This window comes from Toxotes jaculatrix, chromosome 17 (genome assembly GCF_017976425.1).
Source record: "Toxotes jaculatrix isolate fToxJac2 chromosome 17, fToxJac2.pri, whole genome shotgun sequence".
NCBI lineage: Eukaryota > Metazoa > Chordata > Actinopteri > Toxotidae > Toxotes > Toxotes jaculatrix.
In genome coordinates, this window is record NC_054410.1 from 20,952,828 (window position 1) to 20,973,342 (window position 20,515).

General features: G+C 40.4%; 3 protein-coding genes across 3 annotated transcripts; 1 reads left to right on the forward strand and 2 right to left on the reverse strand.

Annotated features, from left to right (window-relative positions):
• The first annotated feature begins 2,814 nt into the window (after window positions 1-2,814).
• On the forward strand, window positions 2,815-4,780 carry pth2 (parathyroid hormone 2). Its single transcript, XM_041060558.1, has 4 exons — window positions 2,815-2,868; window positions 2,974-3,078; window positions 3,389-3,568; window positions 4,529-4,780. The coding sequence occupies exons 1-4, from the start codon at window positions 2,861-2,863 to the stop codon at window positions 4,701-4,703; spliced, it is 468 nt and encodes a 155-aa protein (XP_040916492.1). The 5' UTR covers window positions 2,815-2,860; the 3' UTR covers window positions 4,704-4,780.
• Window positions 4,781-5,149: 369 nt separating this feature from the next.
• Window positions 5,150-9,555, reverse strand: tedc1 (tubulin epsilon and delta complex 1). The gene is made up of 8 exons (XM_041060542.1): window positions 9,303-9,555; window positions 8,707-8,791; window positions 7,680-7,894; window positions 7,435-7,575; window positions 7,003-7,071; window positions 6,636-6,722; window positions 6,327-6,458; window positions 5,150-6,099 (listed from the first exon to the last, which is right to left on the reverse strand). Exons 1-8 carry the CDS (start codon window positions 9,444-9,446, stop codon window positions 5,749-5,751), a joined length of 1,224 nt encoding a protein of 407 aa, XP_040916476.1. The 5' UTR covers window positions 9,447-9,555; the 3' UTR covers window positions 5,150-5,748.
• Window positions 9,556-10,062: 507 nt separating this feature from the next.
• Window positions 10,063-14,161, reverse strand: dnal1 (dynein, axonemal, light chain 1). The gene is made up of 8 exons (XM_041060556.1): window positions 14,147-14,161; window positions 13,338-13,376; window positions 13,012-13,121; window positions 12,243-12,298; window positions 12,095-12,150; window positions 11,829-11,955; window positions 11,399-11,539; window positions 10,063-11,147 (listed from the first exon to the last, which is right to left on the reverse strand). The coding sequence occupies exons 1-8, from the start codon at window positions 14,147-14,149 to the stop codon at window positions 11,098-11,100; spliced, it is 582 nt and encodes a 193-aa protein (XP_040916490.1). The 5' UTR covers window positions 14,150-14,161; the 3' UTR covers window positions 10,063-11,097.
• Window positions 14,162-20,515: the final 6,354 nt, after the last annotated feature.

Here is a 20,515-nt window from a genome sequence, read left to right on the forward strand (position 1 = left end):
AGGGTGCAGAGGTGAGAAAGCGTGTAATTCTTTTTACGAAAAAAACCTACATACAGCCACATTCACTGTGCTGAGGCTACCAAGACACACAGAGCTCATGGAGACATGGGGAAAGAAAGGGACCATGAGGAAATTATTCCAAACAAACAAGATGTAAGCATGTAAACAAGCAGGGGTGTCAACAAGCTTTAAATGTTCATCAAAAATCACAAAACATTCAAATTTCTCCAGAACTGTATCATTGCTTTAGTGAATAAACAATAAGATAAACAACTGAATACATGAAGACTTCAGTGATGAGGGCAGAGATGGGAGGTGACAGTGTTTCTGTTCAGAACATAGGCAGTGTGAGGTGACTCAGGCTTTGTGTCCGAAGCTTGTTATCCCCTTTAAAGTCCCAGTCTTCCAGATCCATTGTTAAGACCAGCTGCTTCCTGTCCGCACGGCATTATGTCCAACAAGAACCATAATGAGGTCCTTAAATGGTAACAAGCTTCCTGTATGCTAACAAACCCTGCAGAATCGCCACCATTCCACCTTTTTGTCTTGTTTCCAGTTCAGAAAACGTTTCATAACCCAGGGGCAAAGTATCAGATCTACACTTGTCAAAGGGCACATCCAGTTTTATTTATTTATTTATTTTATCATTTCCTGTAAAGCTGATGTTTGGAGATGGATGTCTTGACTCTGACATACTAACAAAGCGTCTTTATGGAAAAGTCATATCTGATATTCCACTAAACAAGTGTCAGCAAGCTCGCTCGGTACTTTGATGAGCCACTGGGTGTAGCCAGAGTAGCCAGAGAACATTTTTTTTAACTGATTTGGAAATGTTTACTATGCAGCGCCGTCCTACTTCAACGTATCAAAGCTTAGATCGCCTTCAGTCTACAGATGTTTTACCCAGGTTACCTTGGAGAGAGCATTTCTTTTATGAAAGTAAGCTGAGATGATGAACTGTAACTTCTTTCCTTATTGTTGTGTTCAAACACCCCTGTAGGATGACATCCAAGTCTATTTAAATGTGCATTATTTCTTTGTTTGTCATGAATCCCTTATCTTTTACATAATATTGAGTCCTAGGTTACTATGCCTAGTTTCAAAATTACTTTAATGAATTAGTAGAGAAATAGTGCATTCTTTTACAAAATAAATGGAATTTAATAACTGTCACGGCAGATTTGACGAGCTTTGTGTTAATCAATGATCAAATCAACTCCATTGTCATAGCACATAACTCACCGCTCAACTCAAAACAAAAAGCAGTGCCAGCTATGACACTGTCATGATCAGCCCCTGATCTTTTTGGGGCTCTTGTTTGGTTTCTTTGTTTTTCTGTTTAATGTTTCCTGTTTTATTTTGAAGTTAAAATCCCTTGTGTATCAGTTATGGAGTTACTTCCTGTTTTTGTGTTTTCCCGCCTTTGTGATTGTCTGCCCCGCCCTGATGCATTTCACCTGTTCCCATTTACCTCTGCCTCCTCTGTGCTCCCTTCTCTCCTCGTCAGATCATCTGTGTTTGTTCTTCCTTGTTTCTGTGGATTTTCCTCCTTTGTTGTTTCGTTCATGGAGCAGTTCCTTAGTTTCCATCAAGTTTTTGTTACCCTAGTACAGGGGTGTCCAAATTGTTCCACAAAGGGCCGGTGTGGCTGCAGGTTTTTGTTCCAACCAAGCAGCAGCACACCAGACTTGACTCATTTAATCAACTGATCTCAGTCTTCAGACAGTTGATTGGTCAAACTGTGTGCTCTTCATTGGTTGGAACAAAAACCTGCAGCCACAGCGGCCCTTTGTGGAACAGTTTGGACACCCCTGCCCTAGTACCTGGATTGTGTTCTGTCATCTTGCCCTTGGACTGTCTGTAAGTTTGTTAAAGAGCTGCTACATTTACTCAGACTGCCTCTGCATGTGTCTGCTTGACCAAATGTAAAATCAGAAGTAAAATCAAATTGACAGTGACAATTTCTGACTGTCTTATCAAGTTAAAACGTGTTGTGTTTGCGACTTGATTCCACTGCACTTATTGCAGACTGAGTTTCCTATATATATCACATGATTTTGATTTGTCTTAATGCGACATAATGGACATCAGGACAGATTTTTTTTTTTTTTTTTTTTTGCACCTGCACATAAGAAGTGAGACAGTAATTTAGTCTTGGAGAAGAATATCCAGAGATTCATCTCCCACAGGGTGTGTTAACTCACTAGCACACACACACATACACACACATGCAATATAAAGATTTTCAGTAATAAGATGCTGGACTCTCTACCAGTATGACTAAGAGTCTTTGAAATGGTACACTAACAAGGCAAACAACACTTCCACAAGGGTTTTCTTCTTGCACACTCAAATACAAACTCAAAGGGGATTTGATCTGGGGAAGGGTGTGTACGCTTGTGCCTATGTGTGGGTGGGGGAGGGGGGGTTAAAGCTCCAGTCCAGGGTATATAAGTATGTAAGACAAGAAACTGGTAGTTTTCAACCATTGTAGATGTGCACACAGAGCAGCAGCAACACAAAACAAAAAAGCCCAAGTGGAAGTCCAAGTTTTTATCCAAACTTCTTTCTGTTCAGAGAAGACAAAAGTAGAAACAAACGGTAGATAGGAAGCAGGAAAGAAAAGAAAGTACCTGACTGCACAAAGTCATTTCCGTAGCTGTGGTCAGTTCCTTCCTCTGCTTGGATGACGGCTGACCTCTAACCTCTGAAATCCAACTTTGATAAGCTGCTCGTTGGTGCGTCCATCTGAGAAGCAGGTAAGAAACCAGCCATCTGCTGGCCTACTAAGCTTTAAAACTTTAACTTTAGAACCAACATCTTTCCAAGAAGCCTGTCTTCTTTGGTTGTGTAGCGCTGTATGAGCAGGTGAGTCTTCAGTAAACTGTGTATTCCAAGTGACTCAAGAATGCATTCACAGATTTATTTTTTTTTATTTTTTATTTTTTAAAATAATTTTTTTCTTTTTTTTAGGATGTCTGGACAGCCTGCTTTCCCCCGTACATCCATCCTCTTGATTTGCATTCTGGGTATGACCTTGGTGACAACTGGCTTCCCTCAGCCTCGACTACCTCTCAGGTGGTTACTCATTATATCTTATTAAGGATGCAGCAGACTATAGCTGTTATTGGTGCACCGCTTCTGGGCAGCAAGCGGCAAGTATTGAAGTAATAAACCAAAAAACTAACTAACACTACAGGGACGCCTCACTAAAAGTCTAACACTTTTATTTCCCTCTTTCTATGTTAATTATGTATAAATTTCTGAGTAATTTAATCTGATAGTCTGTATCATTATCTAAAACTGACCTTTCTTTGCTGCAATTTGCAGATATTCTAGGATCCCAGTGTCTCAAGAGATCAGTAAATGTCCTCTTCTCTGATTCCAGAAATACGGACGATTCAGAGGAACATAAACGAGATGACTGGGATGTCCTCTTTCCCTCCATCTCTCTCCGTGATTGGAGCATTCAAATGATGTCGGCACCCAGTCTCGGAGCAGCGGCCGACAGCAAGGCGGGGCTGATGAGGGAGGCGTGGCTGTTCGCCCCACAGAGGACAGAGGCAAGGTGAGGGTCTTGTGCCAACATCTACAGTTTTCAATTGTTATTAAACCAAAATCTGGTTTCATACACTCTGGAACAAAAAAATTAACAGGTTCATTATTGAACTTTAGCGGTGTATTTTGTTATCTTTGACAGCCAGACTACCTTTTCTCTGTGTTTCAAATCTTTATGCTGAGCTCATGCTGAGCAGCATAAACACAATGTTGGTTTCCAACATTTATTGAACTGTCAACCCTGGGCCACTCAAGGACAGTCAGAGACTTGTCCCAAAGTCACTCCTGTATTGTCTTGGGTGTGAGCCTCAGGTCATTGTCATGGTGAAAGGTGAACCATCAGCTCAGTCTCAGGTCTTATGGACTCTGGACCTCTCTGTATTTGGCTGCATTCTGATGTTGGAGAGTTTGGAGTTCAGCTCCCAGAGTTAAATTTTTTTGGCCTCATCAGACCAGAGAATCTTTTTTTTCTCATGCTCTCAGAGTCCTGTAAGTGCTGTTTGGCAAACATCAGGCAGGTTGTCATAAGCCTTTTACTCAAAGTGTCTTCAGTCAATGGTTTTATTCCTTCACTCTGAACTAAGCCTTGCTACACTTCTACTCCTGTGGTCTACAGAGAGTTCTCTGGATTTCATGGCTTGGTTTTGATCTTGACATAGTGTGAATTGTGGGACTTTATTCACACAGGTGTGTGTCTTTTTATACTATGTCCAATTGAATTGAATTTGCCACAGGTGGACTCTACTGTAGTCAAGTAGCAGTCACATGTACATATTTTCACTTTGTAATTATGGGTATTTGAGTGTAGATTGATGCAAGAAAAAAAAAGTCTTTTTATCCATTTAAAATTAAATGCAACTAGGTGTGTAAAAAGTGAATGGGTCTGAATACTTTCTGAGGGCAGTGTATTAGTGTGGTCTGGATAGTTTTCTGGTAACGAATCTCCAGGTCTTGGTCTGTGTATTGCCAGCATGGAGAGGGCGTGGCCTGCTGAGTGGTCGTCTCAGGGAGCCGGGATGGTGAAGAGGAACATGGTGGTGGCTGATGATGCTGCCTTCAGGGAGAAGAGTAAGCTCCTCACCTCCATGGAGAGACAGAAGTGGCTCAACTCCTACATGCAGAAACTACTGGTGGTTAATTCTTAATGATAGTTTAGTCTTTACAGCCTTTATATCAAAAAAAACAAATCACCTCTCTAAAAGATACACTGGCAACAAACCTTTTAAAGGATACACCATACACTCTGAGCGGCTGAACTCAGAGTTCAGCCAGAGCCTTATTTCAGTTTCTTGTAGTACTTTTAATATTTTATTTCAACACTCCTCAAAGCTGTAATTATTATATTATATACTAAGTTCTTCATTTCACAAAAGATGGTTAAGTGAACACTTCAGAAATAATTTGGTGTTATTCAGTTTGATGAGTAAATAAAGATGCAAATACTGTTTTTGACGACTGTAGCTTGTGTTCAACCTCATACAGCAGCACTGGCATCATGACAGCTGAATAGTATTGTTTTTCTAATAAAACAGAGCTCTTCCGATCATCTATCTGCAGGTTATAATTTATGCATTTTAACTCCAACCAAAGGCAAGATGTATGCGTTTATATTGATTGGTTATATAAATAACTGTAAAGGTCCATTAGCCCACACACAACAAAACTTTACAGACACATTTAGCACATTAAGGCATCTTTAGGCTTTTAAATACACAAAGAGCCGAGCTGGATTGAGGATGTGGTTAGCCCATCTTAGACTGGAGCTAACACAGAAGCAGATGAAAACTAAGATTAACTATTCCCCAGTAATTTTGTAAATTCAGTGAATAACATATACATTTTTTTTTTGTCAGAGGACATTTTGCATTTATTATGAATTCTTTCTTAACTTTGTGTTCTTTGTTCTTCTCTGATTTGTCTTGTAACTTTTGTTTCTTCTGTGTGTGAAACACTGTAATGTTGTTAAAAATGTAATTGTATAAAAGTGATTATCATTTTCAGCTACAACAAACTTCAGTTGTTGAAAGTTTATTTCCTTATGAAAGTTAAAAAGAAAATATATAAACAAATAAAATTGCTAAAATATCAACTATATCATTAAATAGGAAAAAATGATATCTCACAGATCATTTGACAAGAGCATCTCATTTACTACTTTAAAAAAAATTTAATCATCTAATTAATAAAAGTCTATGGTGGTATCAACACCAGTTCATCCAGTCCACCACTCATTTCCTGCAGCTGTATCCTGTTAGCCAGTCTCTGCCTGTCCCTCCTCTCCAGCAGCAGAGCCTCTGTCTGAAGAAGCAGCTGAGCAGCCTGAGATGCTGGGAGCTCATCTGGAGCCTCGGCCCCACCATGGAGCCTTTCCGCTGGGTAGATGCCATGTCTGACCGGCCTCTCAACCTGGAGCCTGGCTCGGTAAGCCTGGGAGAGGAAGGGCAGGGAGCAGAGAGGAGTGAGGGAGGAGGCGCCCAGTCCAGTCTGTAGCCTGTCTCCTCCCCTGTCCTCATCATCATCTCTGCCTCTCCTCTGTTCTTTCTGGAATATAAGATGAAAAAAAAAATCCACAGAAAAAGAGTAGATGAACACAACTGTCATCATATTTGTCTAATTAAAGATAAATATGATCTGTGCTGATTATCTCAAACAACTTTCTGTGAGATAAATAAGGGGGCACCACAGGGGTCTGTGATGGGTCCTGTACCATTTACATCTACATAAATAATATTATCACTCAAACATGTGTGTGTCTGTGTGTTGTGCACCTGTGCAGTGGGCAGTCTCAATAGGATGTCCTCCAGTTTCTCTAGCTCCTGGTTTCCGTGGTGACACACACTGGGTGTATGTGTAGGCTTCTTGACAACTGGATCTGTGAGATGGCAGTCCACCACACTGTCCTGTACACACATAAGCAATACACACATGGCTGCTATCAGATTCAGTTTTTGACTTTGTTAAGGCAGGATACTCTGCCACATTAAGTAACTGCACCTAATTTTTGAGAATTGTGATGCACAGTGGTGGAAATCGCTTCAGTATTGAAGTGTGCTCTTGTTTTGTTGTGTCTAACTCACCATCCAGGTCCAGAAGACTTTCTCCACCTGTTTCCAGTTGAGATATGCCTCTAGGAGGTCACAGAGCTGCCGCATACGAATACAGTCCTATAAAACATTGACACATAGACACTTTACAATGTATTTTTAAAGAAAACCTAAAGCATATTGTGTAAGGACAGTAAGTAGACACTCTGTAGACATTTTGTATGACAAAGAAATTATTCAAACAACAATGCAGGGTTGAAACTTCACCTTCACAAAATCAAAACATTTTCTGGCAAGAAGGTACCAAGTTGTAAACAATAGAAGAGTTTATTTAACTATAACTCCAACTGTAGGTGGATCATATTTTTAGTGCTTCATTTTCAAAGCAACACACACTTACCTCCTTTAGTGCTGTGGAGCTCTGGTCAGAGGAGGACGACACAGAGGAGGAGAGGCCGGCAGAAGAAACCTGAGAATGGGTTGACTTCTTAGTCAGAGTTAAACATTACAGCTCGTTCAACAGATATTTCAACTGACCCTTTAAACCCCAGACTGGTTTTGATTGGTTTTCATGCATAAAAGCACTTGGATAGAAATATGGGATGTGACAGTAACTAAAGGGTTTTAATGGTAGAAGAGTGTTAATGTGCCAATTCTGTCTCTTAGGTTAAAAGGTCTTGTGTACATATTGGCTATTGTTTGTAATGGAGACATTACATTATTACATTTGCACTGAAGTACGCTCCAAAACCTTGAATTTGTTGAACAGTGGTTTGCATTTAAAATTCAGAATAGCAGCTTGTGAAAATGGAAAAAGAGGGCATTTTCTCACAGCATGAAGCAACCGAGTTCGCTCCTCTAGCATGGACAGCAGGATCCGCCTTTGGTGTCTCAGATATCCAATACGCCAGTGAAGTCTTCGCAGGGAGGCTGAGTCTAACTGGAGCTCATGAGAGATGTGAGTATTCACCTCCTAACACACAGAGATTAGAGATATAAAGGTATAAAAACATAAATATATAAATACAGAATTAGGTCAAACTATGATGGTGTTAATTTTACACCAGTGTTACTTACAGGTATAGGTGTGAGCAGGGCTTTGTCCAATTGTTGTACTCGCTGTGTCAGCAGTTTCTCTAGTGTTCCTGTCGCGAGCAGCCAGCCGAGTGCCAGGAGGAGATCTCTGCTGGACAAACTCCTTCCCTCCTCTCCTTCTCCTACCTCCCTCCCATACATCCAGTCAGCATGGTAACCAGTCTGCCAGAGGCCCGCAGCCACCAGCTTCCTGTGCCCTGAGTCCATACACACACAGAGAACAACACATTCCAGCGTACTGTAAGTATTTTCATCCCTGTAAGAGAAGGTGGTCAGTTTGTTCTATTTAGTGTAGGGCTGAACGATTTTAGGAAAAGATCTAATTTTGATTTTCCTGGCAGATATTGCAATTTCCATTTGATTCACAATTTTCTTCAAAACAAGCTTCAGTGCAATATTCACAATGTACAGGAACATTTACAGACATGACAGAAAATTACATCATGCCATTAACGCATTAAATGCCATTACTCTAATGCAAGAATGAAAACTAACGTTAAGAACTGATTTCAAATGTATTTAAGAAACATGCATGTGCATTCTATGAAGTCCTTGACCAGTGGCAGTTATTATTCTATACTCCCAAATGACCGACGGGCTGTTTTTATTGGGGATTAAATCCCGTAACTCCGCTTCTGCTCCAGCTGAAGCCATTTCACTAATGAAGCAGCAGGTGGAGCAGGTTATACTGATTGCGTTAGCGTCACCTGTGCACGAGCAGCAATGCCGCTTCTGATTGGTGAGCTTGGCAGGTAGGGAGACGGCATGTATGTGTAAAATAGTTGACACCGCAGATCCTGGGTCAGTTAGGAGCACTGCAAAAAAAAGCTAGTGTCACAGTAAAACTCCGTCATGGGTTCATGAACGCACAACATAGAGAAAATGCTGAAATTAGATTTTTGTAGCCACACAGATCCTGTGGTAGGTCATGGAAATCATTACCGTCCAGGACAAATGTGCATAAATAGCCTTGCACAAAACCACGAAAGAACAACACATTTTTACTGACCTCCACTCAGATGTGCGCTGGCTTCAGAGGAGACGCTTCCACTTCTCTGAAGGATGTTGGTGAGCAGCTGCCAAAACTGATCTTCCTGGAAAACAACAGCGAGCACCAAGCCGACTATTTAGTAATTCAGTCAATATGTTGAGAAAGCACAAGACAATAACACACTGCTTTAGTTAAAGGGCCTAAAACGCACTGTCATTTAACATGACACTTTTGACAATACCCTTCTTATGCCCACGTCTGATCCTGGGATCAGTGTAAATCAGTAAAATCATTAATTTTATCAGGATAACATATAGTCCCTGACTGTAATATTGAGGAGGAAATTGACATGAAATTAAATATTATGTACAGTTTGTTGCACTCTCGTGTATATAAACTGATCAGTAAACAGATCATTTAATTTTCATATATTTTTATAACATATTCTGCAAAGTAAGTAGTAGCTGTGTAAAATGCTCTGAATTGCTGTGGAGTAGAAAAATGGAATATCTCAAGTAAAGTACAAGTATCTGAAAACTGTACTTAGGAACAACACGTGAGGAAATGCACTTAGTTATTCCAGCCCGGACAGAAACAACAGATGATGAACGTACCACCTCGAGTCCACCGCCGAATTTTGCCCGTCTGAAAGTCTCCGGTGCGGGGACAGCATCCAGGCCGGTGGCCGCTAACAGTCTGCACAGAGTCCCGATCACCTGTTTCACTTCCACACTCACAGGCGCTTTAGTCCGCTGCATCACACCCACTGCACTCTGCAGACACTGAACCAACACCTCCACCCATTCAGCTTCTTACACAGGCGGACACTTCAACTTCTCCTCTCCTGCTTTGACGTTGAACTGATGATATTTCGCGGCGAGGACAACTTCCGGGTACGAAGCCGTTGCCAAGAAAACGATGAAACGTTGACTGACGTTTACGTAAACCAATTATAAATGTGAATCAGAGAGCGGTGGGTTGGACCTTACTTCTCATTGGCCCGCTAATCCGATTCTTAAAGGAACATCCAACTTTTAAGTATTTTAAATGCATTTCGCGCAAACGTACTATAATCAAAATATTAATTCTTGAACTTTTAGTTTAAGACATCTCCTATAGAAATGTGAACATCCTTATGTATGGTCATATGACATATTAACAAATAGTTATGCTTCCGGTCACAAGGCCCAAGAAGATACCATTTCACATCAATAGTATTTATTTAAAATATCAAAATCATTTAAAATCATAAACATCTCACAAATGTAAGTAAAAACATGCCTAAAATAATTTAAAACATCAAAATCATTTTACACACATTGGTAGTTTTTGACAGTAAATGTTATTACAATGCATACTCATGTTAGATCTGAATATAACCAAGTTTAGACATAAACTACATGACCTCAGTGTTATGTAGCCAGGAAGATCTCTCAGAACTGTCTTTGGTCTCTCACTCTTATTGGCTTCACAGTCCTGCCCAAAGCCTGTTTCAGTGTGGCTAGAGATGGTCCTTTCATGTCCCATGAGAAGGACAGTACACATAAACTACACCTCCTGTCTTAATGCTACTGGTACCTGAGAAGTTGGTTTGGTAACAGACCCCGATTTGAGCAAATCCTGAATTCTGATAACAACCAGGAAAAACAGTCTGCTGTTTGAGTACCATGGCAACTATCTGCTGGATTTTTCATTTGTGGCTGACATTAAAATGTACCACTCTAAGTCACTCTTTGTTACCATCAGTAGACTGCTTGGTCCAGTGTGATGTAACTGTAGCATAATCCAGCTAGTCTTTATCTGTATTTGGCCATCTCTCCATGGTGATGTTATGGACTGAGACCGGTGTCAGGTATTTACAGCCAACTTCTATTAGGCTAGAGAAGGTCCAGCGACATGGAGTTAATGGTATTACCAGATCAACATCTGGTCCACACAAACGTCTCTGTTCTCTGGTCTGTGTGCTACACTGTGCTTTAGCTCTTGTTGAAAGAACTTTAGAGGCATAGAAAATCAAGGACACTATAAAAACACAATAGCATCAGCTTCAATAACCTTCACATTACATACATACATAGTAAAAAAAAAAAAAAAAAAAATCAGAATGCTGTAAACAGCATTAGGAAATGTGCTTATCCTGTAGTTCAACTCAACAGGGTCTTGGCAAAACTTTGTTCTGGTCCCAAACCCACAAGGCCTGATGTATCGTATCGTTTAACAGACTTTTTTCAACTCTAAAATATACACATTCTGTGTATTTGTTGGTTATTTTGTGCTTGTTGATCTACAACAAAGTCTGTGTGGATGTAAAAAATCATATTTTATATAAAGAAAAGCAATCTGATAAAACCATACAAAACTTAAAAAAGGGAAGACTGTCAGGGAAGGGCATTGTGATAGTCATGCTTCTCAGCTCTCTCCATCTCCTTCGTCCTCTTCCTGTTTGATGACTGGGGTTCCTAGAAAGAACAGAAAAAGAGTTTGTCAATCTTCAAAGAAAAAACGTTAGTCATTGTTTTATTAACATGTACAGCTTGTTTATTTCCTAAAACTTTTCAAGGAAATGTCCATTTTTAGAAGTGTCCTCCTTTCATTACTCATTTATTATAGGAAACTCTATTTAAACACTGTTCAGTTGTATGTTTGGGATGCCAGTAAGAATATCGAATATGAGTTGTTGTTACACACATTGCTGCTGAAACTCTCTTACCATCCAGTTTCTTCAGCTTAGGAAGTCTTTTAGAGGCTTCATTCATCCACGTTCCTTCTGCTGAATGCTTCTCCTCTAGAGGATTTCCAACAAACACCAGGTCTGCGAGGCATGGTAGGTCAGCCAACCTCACAAACTCTCCTACACAAAACAGAAAAGACATCATCATAAGTCAAATTAAAGAGGATTTCAAAACCAGCAAATATTCAGAACATTAACATTAATTTTCTGAAATAGGTCACTTAACCTCACATTTTATAATCTAATTAGCTTTGTCATGTTATCATCTTCCGCTTATCTGGGTCTGGGCCCAGGTTGCCGCCCTAATCCACAATGCACCGAAGTCCTACGGCACCTCCCACTGGTGCCAATTAGCTTTGTCTATTTCAAATTTGAATATGTGTTGAGTACATTTATGAATGCAGCTTACCCCATTCTTTCACCAGGTTGTTGGACATGTAGAGGACTTTCAGCTTCCTCATGCACTGGATTCCTTTCAGTTTCTCTATCAAGTTATAGGAGATCCACAACTCTTCTAATGTGTCCCCTACTGCCTCCTGCATACACACACACAGACATTGCATGTTTTCAAAGTATCTGTTTGGCATGTGTAACCATTTCTGAAACTCCTATACGTTAGAAAAAGTGATATACACTGTGACAAGAGAGAAATATTCAGCCTTATGTGTAACTCACCAGCCCTGTGAGCGCCTTTATATTATTTCTTCCTAATGACAATATTCTCAGGTTCTCTGGAAGGACACAATATAACACCACATTACAACAGCACATCTCCATCAGTGAGCAGAGTTTGTGTGTGTGGTGGTGATATGTATTTACTCACTCAGGCCATTGAGATTGGTTATTTTCTCAATACAGTTTGTGGACAGAGACAGCTTTCTGTGGAAGATACAGAACATTAACTTATCAAGTATTTCAAGGATGATGTGCAAGTCTGATTTGAAACATTAGTGTCTAAACAGTATCAATGCAGTCAGTTACAGTCACTTGCTCTTGACCAATCTGATACTGACTGAGATGTCAGTCTGTTATCTGCAGTTTTTGTGGGAAACATATACTTAATTATATTAATATACTTATAATTGATCTACTTGAGTATTAGCTTCAGTATTACGTTTCAGTCTTAGTAGTCTTTTAGTAGGTAGTTACATGCATTAGAAACAGTATACTGTCAGGAATCTTTGCCTGCCACTGTGGGGCAAAAAGTCTGCACATAAACAGGACCTTTAATCAAATTAAAGCTGAAACGACTCTTTGTTTAATCTCAATAATTAGCATTGAAGTCTTATACATATGTAAGTTACTAAATGCAAAACAGGTGATAAGAGCCATTAGTTTTAGTGTACCTTTGAACAGGGCTACTACTACTTGAGCCCAAAGACATCCAATTAAAGAGCTCTTACGGTTTTGCATTCAAACTGCATGTAGAAACATAAAAAGGCCTCCATGAATTTGCTGATATGAAAATTGTCAAAAAAAAAAAAAAAACGTTTTATCCCTCTAATGCTAATTTCCTTTGGAACAAACTGAACATACACAGTCTGTGTAGAATGATATGCTGAACTAAGCAATCGTATCGCTAGAGGACTCACTCGCAGTTGGTGAGCGTGGAGAGAGAAGCATCCATCTTCTCTATAGGAGGAACCTGACCATACAGTTTTATTGCCTTAGCCTCGTTCACTTTCTCTCCTGACTTTTCCTCCTGTACACACACACACAACACACACACACATACACAGATCAGAAGATGCAATTACAACAACTATGTTACAATTATGCAACTACACAAAGACTTTACAGTCCCGGATTCTACTGTGCATACTTGTGTAAACACAAGCAACACAAACAAATAATTCTATAACCCAGCATTGCTTGATGTTCTGTCGGTGTGTCTCAGCAGTGTCTGTATGTCACTCACCCATTTGGCCAGTGCCTCCTTCACAGTCGTTGCTTTGGCCTGGAGACATTACATGACATTAATTCAGACAGGGAGAGGCTGAGTTACGCTGTGATGACCAAACAGCAGGTATGTGCCATAATACAGACAAGCTAGCAAAAGCGTTACATTAAACACATATTTTTTCTAAGTATTGGCTTAGAACAGGGGTGGGCAAACTGTTCCACAAAGGGCCGGTGTGGCTGCAGGTTTTTGTTCCAACCAATGAAGAGCACACAGTTTGACCAATCAACTGTCTGAAGACTGAGATCAGTTGATTAAATGAGTCAAGTCTGGTGTGATGCTGCTTGGTTGGAACAAAAACCTGCAGCCACACCGGCCCTTTGTGGAACAGTTTGCCCACCCCTGGCTTAGAATATACACTGTCTTTATCTGCACATCTTTATTATGATTTCATTTTAGGGTTTTGGCTGTTACACTCTTCACTCTGAGTGGGTATCCATTTGAACTTGTCCTCTTCCTACCGGTACACGATTTAGCCACAGGAAAAACGACAAAACAGACACAAACATCCACACGCGTTTAGGACAGCCTTGATGTTAGCTAGCTGTTTAACGCTACGTCAACTGACACTCAGGGTTAGCTAGCTGGCTAATTAAAGTTAGCCCGCATCAGCTCACAGGGACAACACTGTTGCATAGAAGGTGAGCTGTGGCTCTCAGACACTAAGTCACTGCATGCTTGGATAGGTGGTTGCAGTTAAGACTATAGCTTAAAATAAAATAAAATAAAATACCAACGAACAATTTTCCGACAACACAAACACTCACCATGTTGACGGCTGATGCCTGCTCTGGTTGCTATGGCACTGACGGGGCGCACACAAGCTGCGCCTGCGCAGCGCAATTGTGCCTGTGTTTGACCCAGTTTAGAAAAACAAAATTTAACTGCAGATGAACAAGACAGCAATAGGCTGCTACTGTTTATAGTATAGTATAAGCGGCTGCATCTGCTGTGGAATGTTCTTCACAAATGATCACCATTGATAAGTGGATTCAACTTTTAGCGTCCTTATGACACTTTTTAATGTGCAGGGGTGGTGATGAAAAGACCCCCTCGCATCCACTAATGTGGGGACACACCTAGGGTACAAGCTGACATGGCAATGCATTCAGCAGAATTAGGATGTTATGCAAACTAAGAAGAATGAAAATGGCAAATTAAACAAATAACAATAAAGCATCCCATTGTGCCATTAGAATTCCCCTTCAGGTGCAAACAGTCTCTTGCTACTTTTATCCACCCTCATATGCCTGAATTTGTGAATATAAAGGTGATGTATGATTGCATAACAAGAGACTGCGGTCATGGCTACTAGGTGTTGTTATTTGGTTGTTCTTACAGGATCTTTTCCTGCAAACCTGGCAAGCTAAAAGCAAAGGTCTCAGACGCTGACCTTTTTTGTACCTGTACCTACTCAGCGGATATGACTCTTAATTTTCACCTTAAAACAATGTGAAATGTCTCTACTCAAGTTTTATAGTTCATAGAGACAAGAGTGTTTTTACTGCAGGTGATGCGCCCCTCACATAGCAGGCCAGTACCGTCCTCTAGTGGTAGAAGTTTGGTATTGCATCAAAATCTGTTGCCTTGGTTTACCTTGACTTTAACCTTCAATTATCTGTGGAGATTTCATTCAGTTTCAGCTGTTATTCCAATTAACTCCTGATATACAGGACTGTGAATGTGGAAATGTGAAATGAGAAAATACTGTAATTAGAGTAAATACTGTAATTAAAGACAAGTTGGTGTCAAATTTCCATGAATGGAGGAAGACTACAACAATAACAAATCAGAGTTGTTTGATAGTAGACAAGACCAGGTAATTAGTGCTAAAGCATTTAAAGTAGATGTGTCCCACACCATTCATATGTGAAATAAAGAGGGGTGAACACAATAAGGGCATTACTGTGTATGCAAAAGGTGGCCTACTACATTCTTGTGATAAAAGGCCTAATGTGCTAAAGAGCCACTATATCCAAATGATAGCATGCTCTCTAAGAATAGCTCTGACCTTTAAAGCTCCTATACTGTATATTCAACAGTCGAATAATATATCCACCATATAATCAGTTCTCATGATAGCCCCCATTAAAACAATCATCTTGACCTACTAAATCATGTTGTTGTGTCCACAAAGGTAAGAGCTTCATTTTATGCCCTGTCATTGCTCATCCACTAATAACTGTGTGTGTGTGAGAGAGAGAGAGAGAGAGAGAGTGGCGATGTGTGCAACTGTAAGTCTCAACAGGCTCATGAATCATGCTAAATGGAGAGACTTGTTGACCTTCATAGACTTTAGAGAAGAAGGAAAGGGACAGTTTTGAAGGGAAACACACGTACTCTACTGAGGTGTTCAGGCAGGCAGACATCAGTGAAAGAAGCCGCACACTCATAACTCCCATGCAATCGTTTTATTTTAAGTTCTTGATACTGATATTTCAGACAGTTTTCTTCTATTGAGTAAAAGCCAGCAGTCGTCTGACTGAACAGTGGACAGATGTTTCACTCAAAAAAAAAGACCAATAAAAAATGGCTGAAGAAACATGCAAGCAGAAACATGAAATAAGTTCTTGTCCTTTTAGATTTAACTACACTCTTCCTCACAAGCTTGTTGGGCCTCACATCTGTTCAGCCAAATGGAGGGATCATACTGTCTCAGAAACCACTTTCACCTACGAACACTTTTATTTTGATTTAACTTGGGTGTTCAAATCCACAGCTCTGACTAGCAACCTTTGAAATCCATTCATTGTTGGGGACCCTGAGGCATTCCCAGGCCAGACGAGATAAAGAGTCTCTCCTGTTCTGGGTCTACCCCGGGGTCTCCTACCAGTTTTCGCCCACTTAAATTCACAATGTCATTCTTTTTTTACCCAAAGCTCATGAACTGAATCTGAATTTTGAACCCTACTCCTGTTACACACATACACATCCCTCACCGGCTGTCAGTGGAAGAAGTGAGCTCACCACGGCCAGTCAGGTAGCTTGGCCTGTGCAGGAGGTCTATGGTGTCACAGACCAAAACACACAGCTCACAATACGTGCTCTGCAACTCTAGAACTGATGCCTATCTCAGGGACACTGTTGTGTGAAATGTTAACATGTTTGGTGACGTACACGTCTAAACAAACTGAAGGGAGAGATGTTATCTTCACTGATTGGCATTTGTGGTGTACAGTTTTTTTATGAGCATTTGAGACCTACAATTTTGTACTAACATGTAACACTTAATGGATTCTGTCCAAACTGTTTCCTGTTAAGATCAATTTTGATCATGTCTTGTTTCTTCTGTTTCAGTTGTATGCTAAAGTAACTGCACAGGGTCTGTTACAGCTGCTGAATAATCCCCTCTTTCATTTCCCGTTTTGGACAGAGCTTTAATTAAATAAGCAGGAAGTGGATTTTAATGGAGTCACTGAGGAGCTCTTAAACAGAGAACGTGACTTGTAACTGAAACCTGGGGTTTAGGTTTGCAGTACCTTCCAGTCATGGATTCCTGCAGCAACGATCTTGTCCTACATATACATAGAGACATATCAGATACCCTCTGTGGTGAATATTTTACAGGAGGCTTTATCTGGGAGACGTGTGGAAGACTGTTGGTCAAGTCAGGTGAATGAAATGCATCAAAGACAACGATGAATGACAGTGCAGGAACAGTTTGAAAATTTGACAGTACATTTATCTGCATTATTTTCAAGAGTGAGATGAGACAATCAGTATTAATCTCATGTCTGTGTTGAGTACACAGGTGGTCAGGACATTGGTCTAGTTTAGCATAAAGGCTGGAACCAAGGGGAAACAGCTAACCTGGTTCTTTGAAAAGTATCTATACACTAGGTCTTTAACACCTAAACATAATTTAAATCTAATTCTAAGAATGCAACCTTCCTCAAATTAATATATAAAAAATATTTTCATGTTCTCCACATTGTGTTCTTTCATTTGAGGTATGACCAGCACTTTTAAATAGATCTTGTTTGCCCTCTGATTCTGTGATGGTTTAACACCATCCTAATATTTGCATTCACATTCACACAGAGACAGAAAATTGACATCACTGTGGAGGAAGTGAGCTCACCACATTTGGCATATTTATCAAAATGAAATATACCTTTACATGGTGGATTTGTGGAAAAACCACAAGTGAACGCCCCTAAACCCTTTCGCTGACAGTGACACTTCCAGTCAGCTGAGGTCATTTAACCATCAAAGATCAGCCTCTCCACAGACATCAGCAATGTACACCGACATGAAAGTGTGTGTGCATCTCCTTTGTGTGGTTGTGTGTTCATGATGTATGACTCTTCATCAACTGTGAAAAGGTTTGGATCATTATAGGTAACAAATAAAGGGTACTGTTACAGATCAAGTGACTGCTCAGGGCTGTGTTAGTGTGTGTGTGTGTGTGTGTGTGTGTGTGTGTGTGTGTGTGTGTGTGTGTGTGTGTGTGTGTGTGTGTGTGTGTCTGTCTGTCTGTCTGTCTGTCTGTCTGTCTGTCTGTCTGTGTGCGTGGAGTGGGCGGGGCCTTGAAGGGACCAACAGTATAAAATAAGGTTGACAGTCAAATGGGTCCAAGTGCATCGAAGATGGATGAGTTTGCCTGACAGAGGATTGAAAAAGCTGTTGAAGCCATGAAAAGTTCCCATGCAGTTGTTCACAATAAGGAGGATCGGTCAGATTTAAACAGGAGCAGAAGGTTCGGACGGCGGGGACTGAATGCTACTGAAAGAAAAAATCGAACTTTGGAGATCAGTGTGCAACGGATTGACAGACCAATTGCTGCAAACATCAAAATGAGATCATCCATTTATCTCCAAGCAGCTTCAAAATTAGCTGACACTGCTCATACCCAGACCAGGTCCAAACGCTTCATGGGGCTGTCTAAACCAAGACAAACAACAAGAATCCCTCTACCACCTATCAGTGGATCAAATGGCATCTCTGGCAAAGTGGAATGGCCTGCAGCTCTACCAGCACATAGAAAGGAGTCAACCAAACTGAAAGGATATAGTACCTATTTACCAACTGGCAATGTGATGACAGAAAATACAGGGTTTCATATGTTGATTACACAGTGTGGGAAAGTAAATCAGGAGTCCAACAAATGTACCAAAATCAGTGCTGCTATTGCAGCAGGAAACAAAGCAGCGTTGCTTGATTCAGAGTCTCACAACAGGCTGATTAAACAGACTTTTGATGGTCAGCCAGCTGCAGCACTGGCTCTAGCACCAGTGGACCCTCCAGTACGTCAAAAGAAGAATGACACTAGTGATCCTGATGCCAGTGACAGTGGTACAATGACGGCAGTCAAGGTTAAACATGATGCCAGTCTCTGCAAAGCAAGGCAACAAAGAGGTTTCTGCACCAGCGACTCAGCTATTGAAACAGAATCTGAGGACTCTGAAGACAAAGGTCATACAGAGAGGCTGAAGGAGGACAGTGATGAAGAGGAGTACTACACTGACCAGAGGATCACAGACTGGGTCCTTAAAGTCAACTCCAGCCTCTTCACAACAGGAAATGATGATCTAAAAAGCTTAAAAACTGCTGAGGAGCAAGATGTGGCGACCATAAAGATAATCTATACCGGAGACTGAACTGACGTAGTGTTACTATAGTGTTTCTTTTTTGATTGAATAATTTAACTCAAGTTCCACTTACTAGTCTCTGTCAGCCACATCTCAATGTCTGAATAGAGTTTGTTCATTTGCGTTGAACATCTGTCACAGTTACCACTTACTGCAAATTTCTCAGATCCTCAAGTTAATATACTTTTACCGAATTACTGTTTACAAGATAAGAACAAACTTTCATGCTCATGTATAATTGCTGCTGACTCTCCATGGATGAATCATTGCAATACCACAGTTTTATTAGGATGACAGATATTGTTCGTAAGAAAATCCAAATTTAAAAACTCTGACATAACTTTCTTTTCCATTCATCAAATATTAAACTTGGAGATTTGGATGACAAATACACCTCTGGTATCTGTTTCTGCTGAAATATCAGCACCCTCCTAGTATTTTATGATGTCATCTCAACTATGGTCTTATATTATTTGACTAATGTCTGAAAGCTGATGAGGTGATGTCTTACTGAACATGTCACAAATATCAAGTGTTAAACAGATTAATATGTTAAATCAACTTATAATTTGGTTTCATGTGATTTGAAAGGTTAGGAAAAACATTTGTGACAGTGTATATGTTAGCTGTTACACCAAAGCCATTTCCAGCCCTCACAGGGACCTTCTAAGGACCCAGACGAAGACTACAGCCAGTACATGTCTCGAGTTTGCTGCCCTGTCATAACTCTGGAGGGCTCAGTGGAAGGAAAGGCTGTCACTCACTAAATGAACTGTTGTACACTGCTGCCCCCTCATGGACAGCCAACAAGCAACTCCTGCCGGGGGTGTGACTGACTTCTTGAAAGTTATGAACTTATCTAAACATCATCCTTCCAAGCTGGGTTATGCAGCGATCAGTGGATGGTTTAGCAAATGTGGGACTGAGCAGTCAGAGTAAAGATGTTTTTCCTGAGTCACGGCAGGTATGGATGGACATGACAAAGGGCAGAGTAAATAAAAAGGGACTTCACATGATTTCATAATACAAAAAAACACGTATTTGCAGGCATCAGGAAAAGTCAGTTTAGCTGAAATTCCAGTCTGGGATTGGGTCACACCACAAATGAATCCATCATGTTCTAATGTTATTGAAGTAACTGCTAGTTTCAAACTAGTGATCTACTAAATTGGGCTGCACCAGTAAAACTTAAGAAATCTGTCAGCTAGTAAATATTTATCTAGCTGCTATCATCTATAGCATCGTCCAATCAAAAGCAGTCAACTATAACTATACTAGATGTGTACATGTGCACACATGATCACAGAAAAGACAAATAGGGAAAACCTAAAACCTTAAGAATATAGAACAATATGCCGGTAGGAATATATCATCCCATAAGAGAAATTACATACAGTAATGAAGCAACCAAAGTTGAAAAAATTCATCTTGGCCTTTTTATAGGTCAAAAGGGCATGTGTCCCTGCTAAAAGGTGGGGCAGGATGTCCCAGATGCGCAGCAGCCACACCATATGGTCCCTTAGCAATAGTTTCCTAATTTCCTGT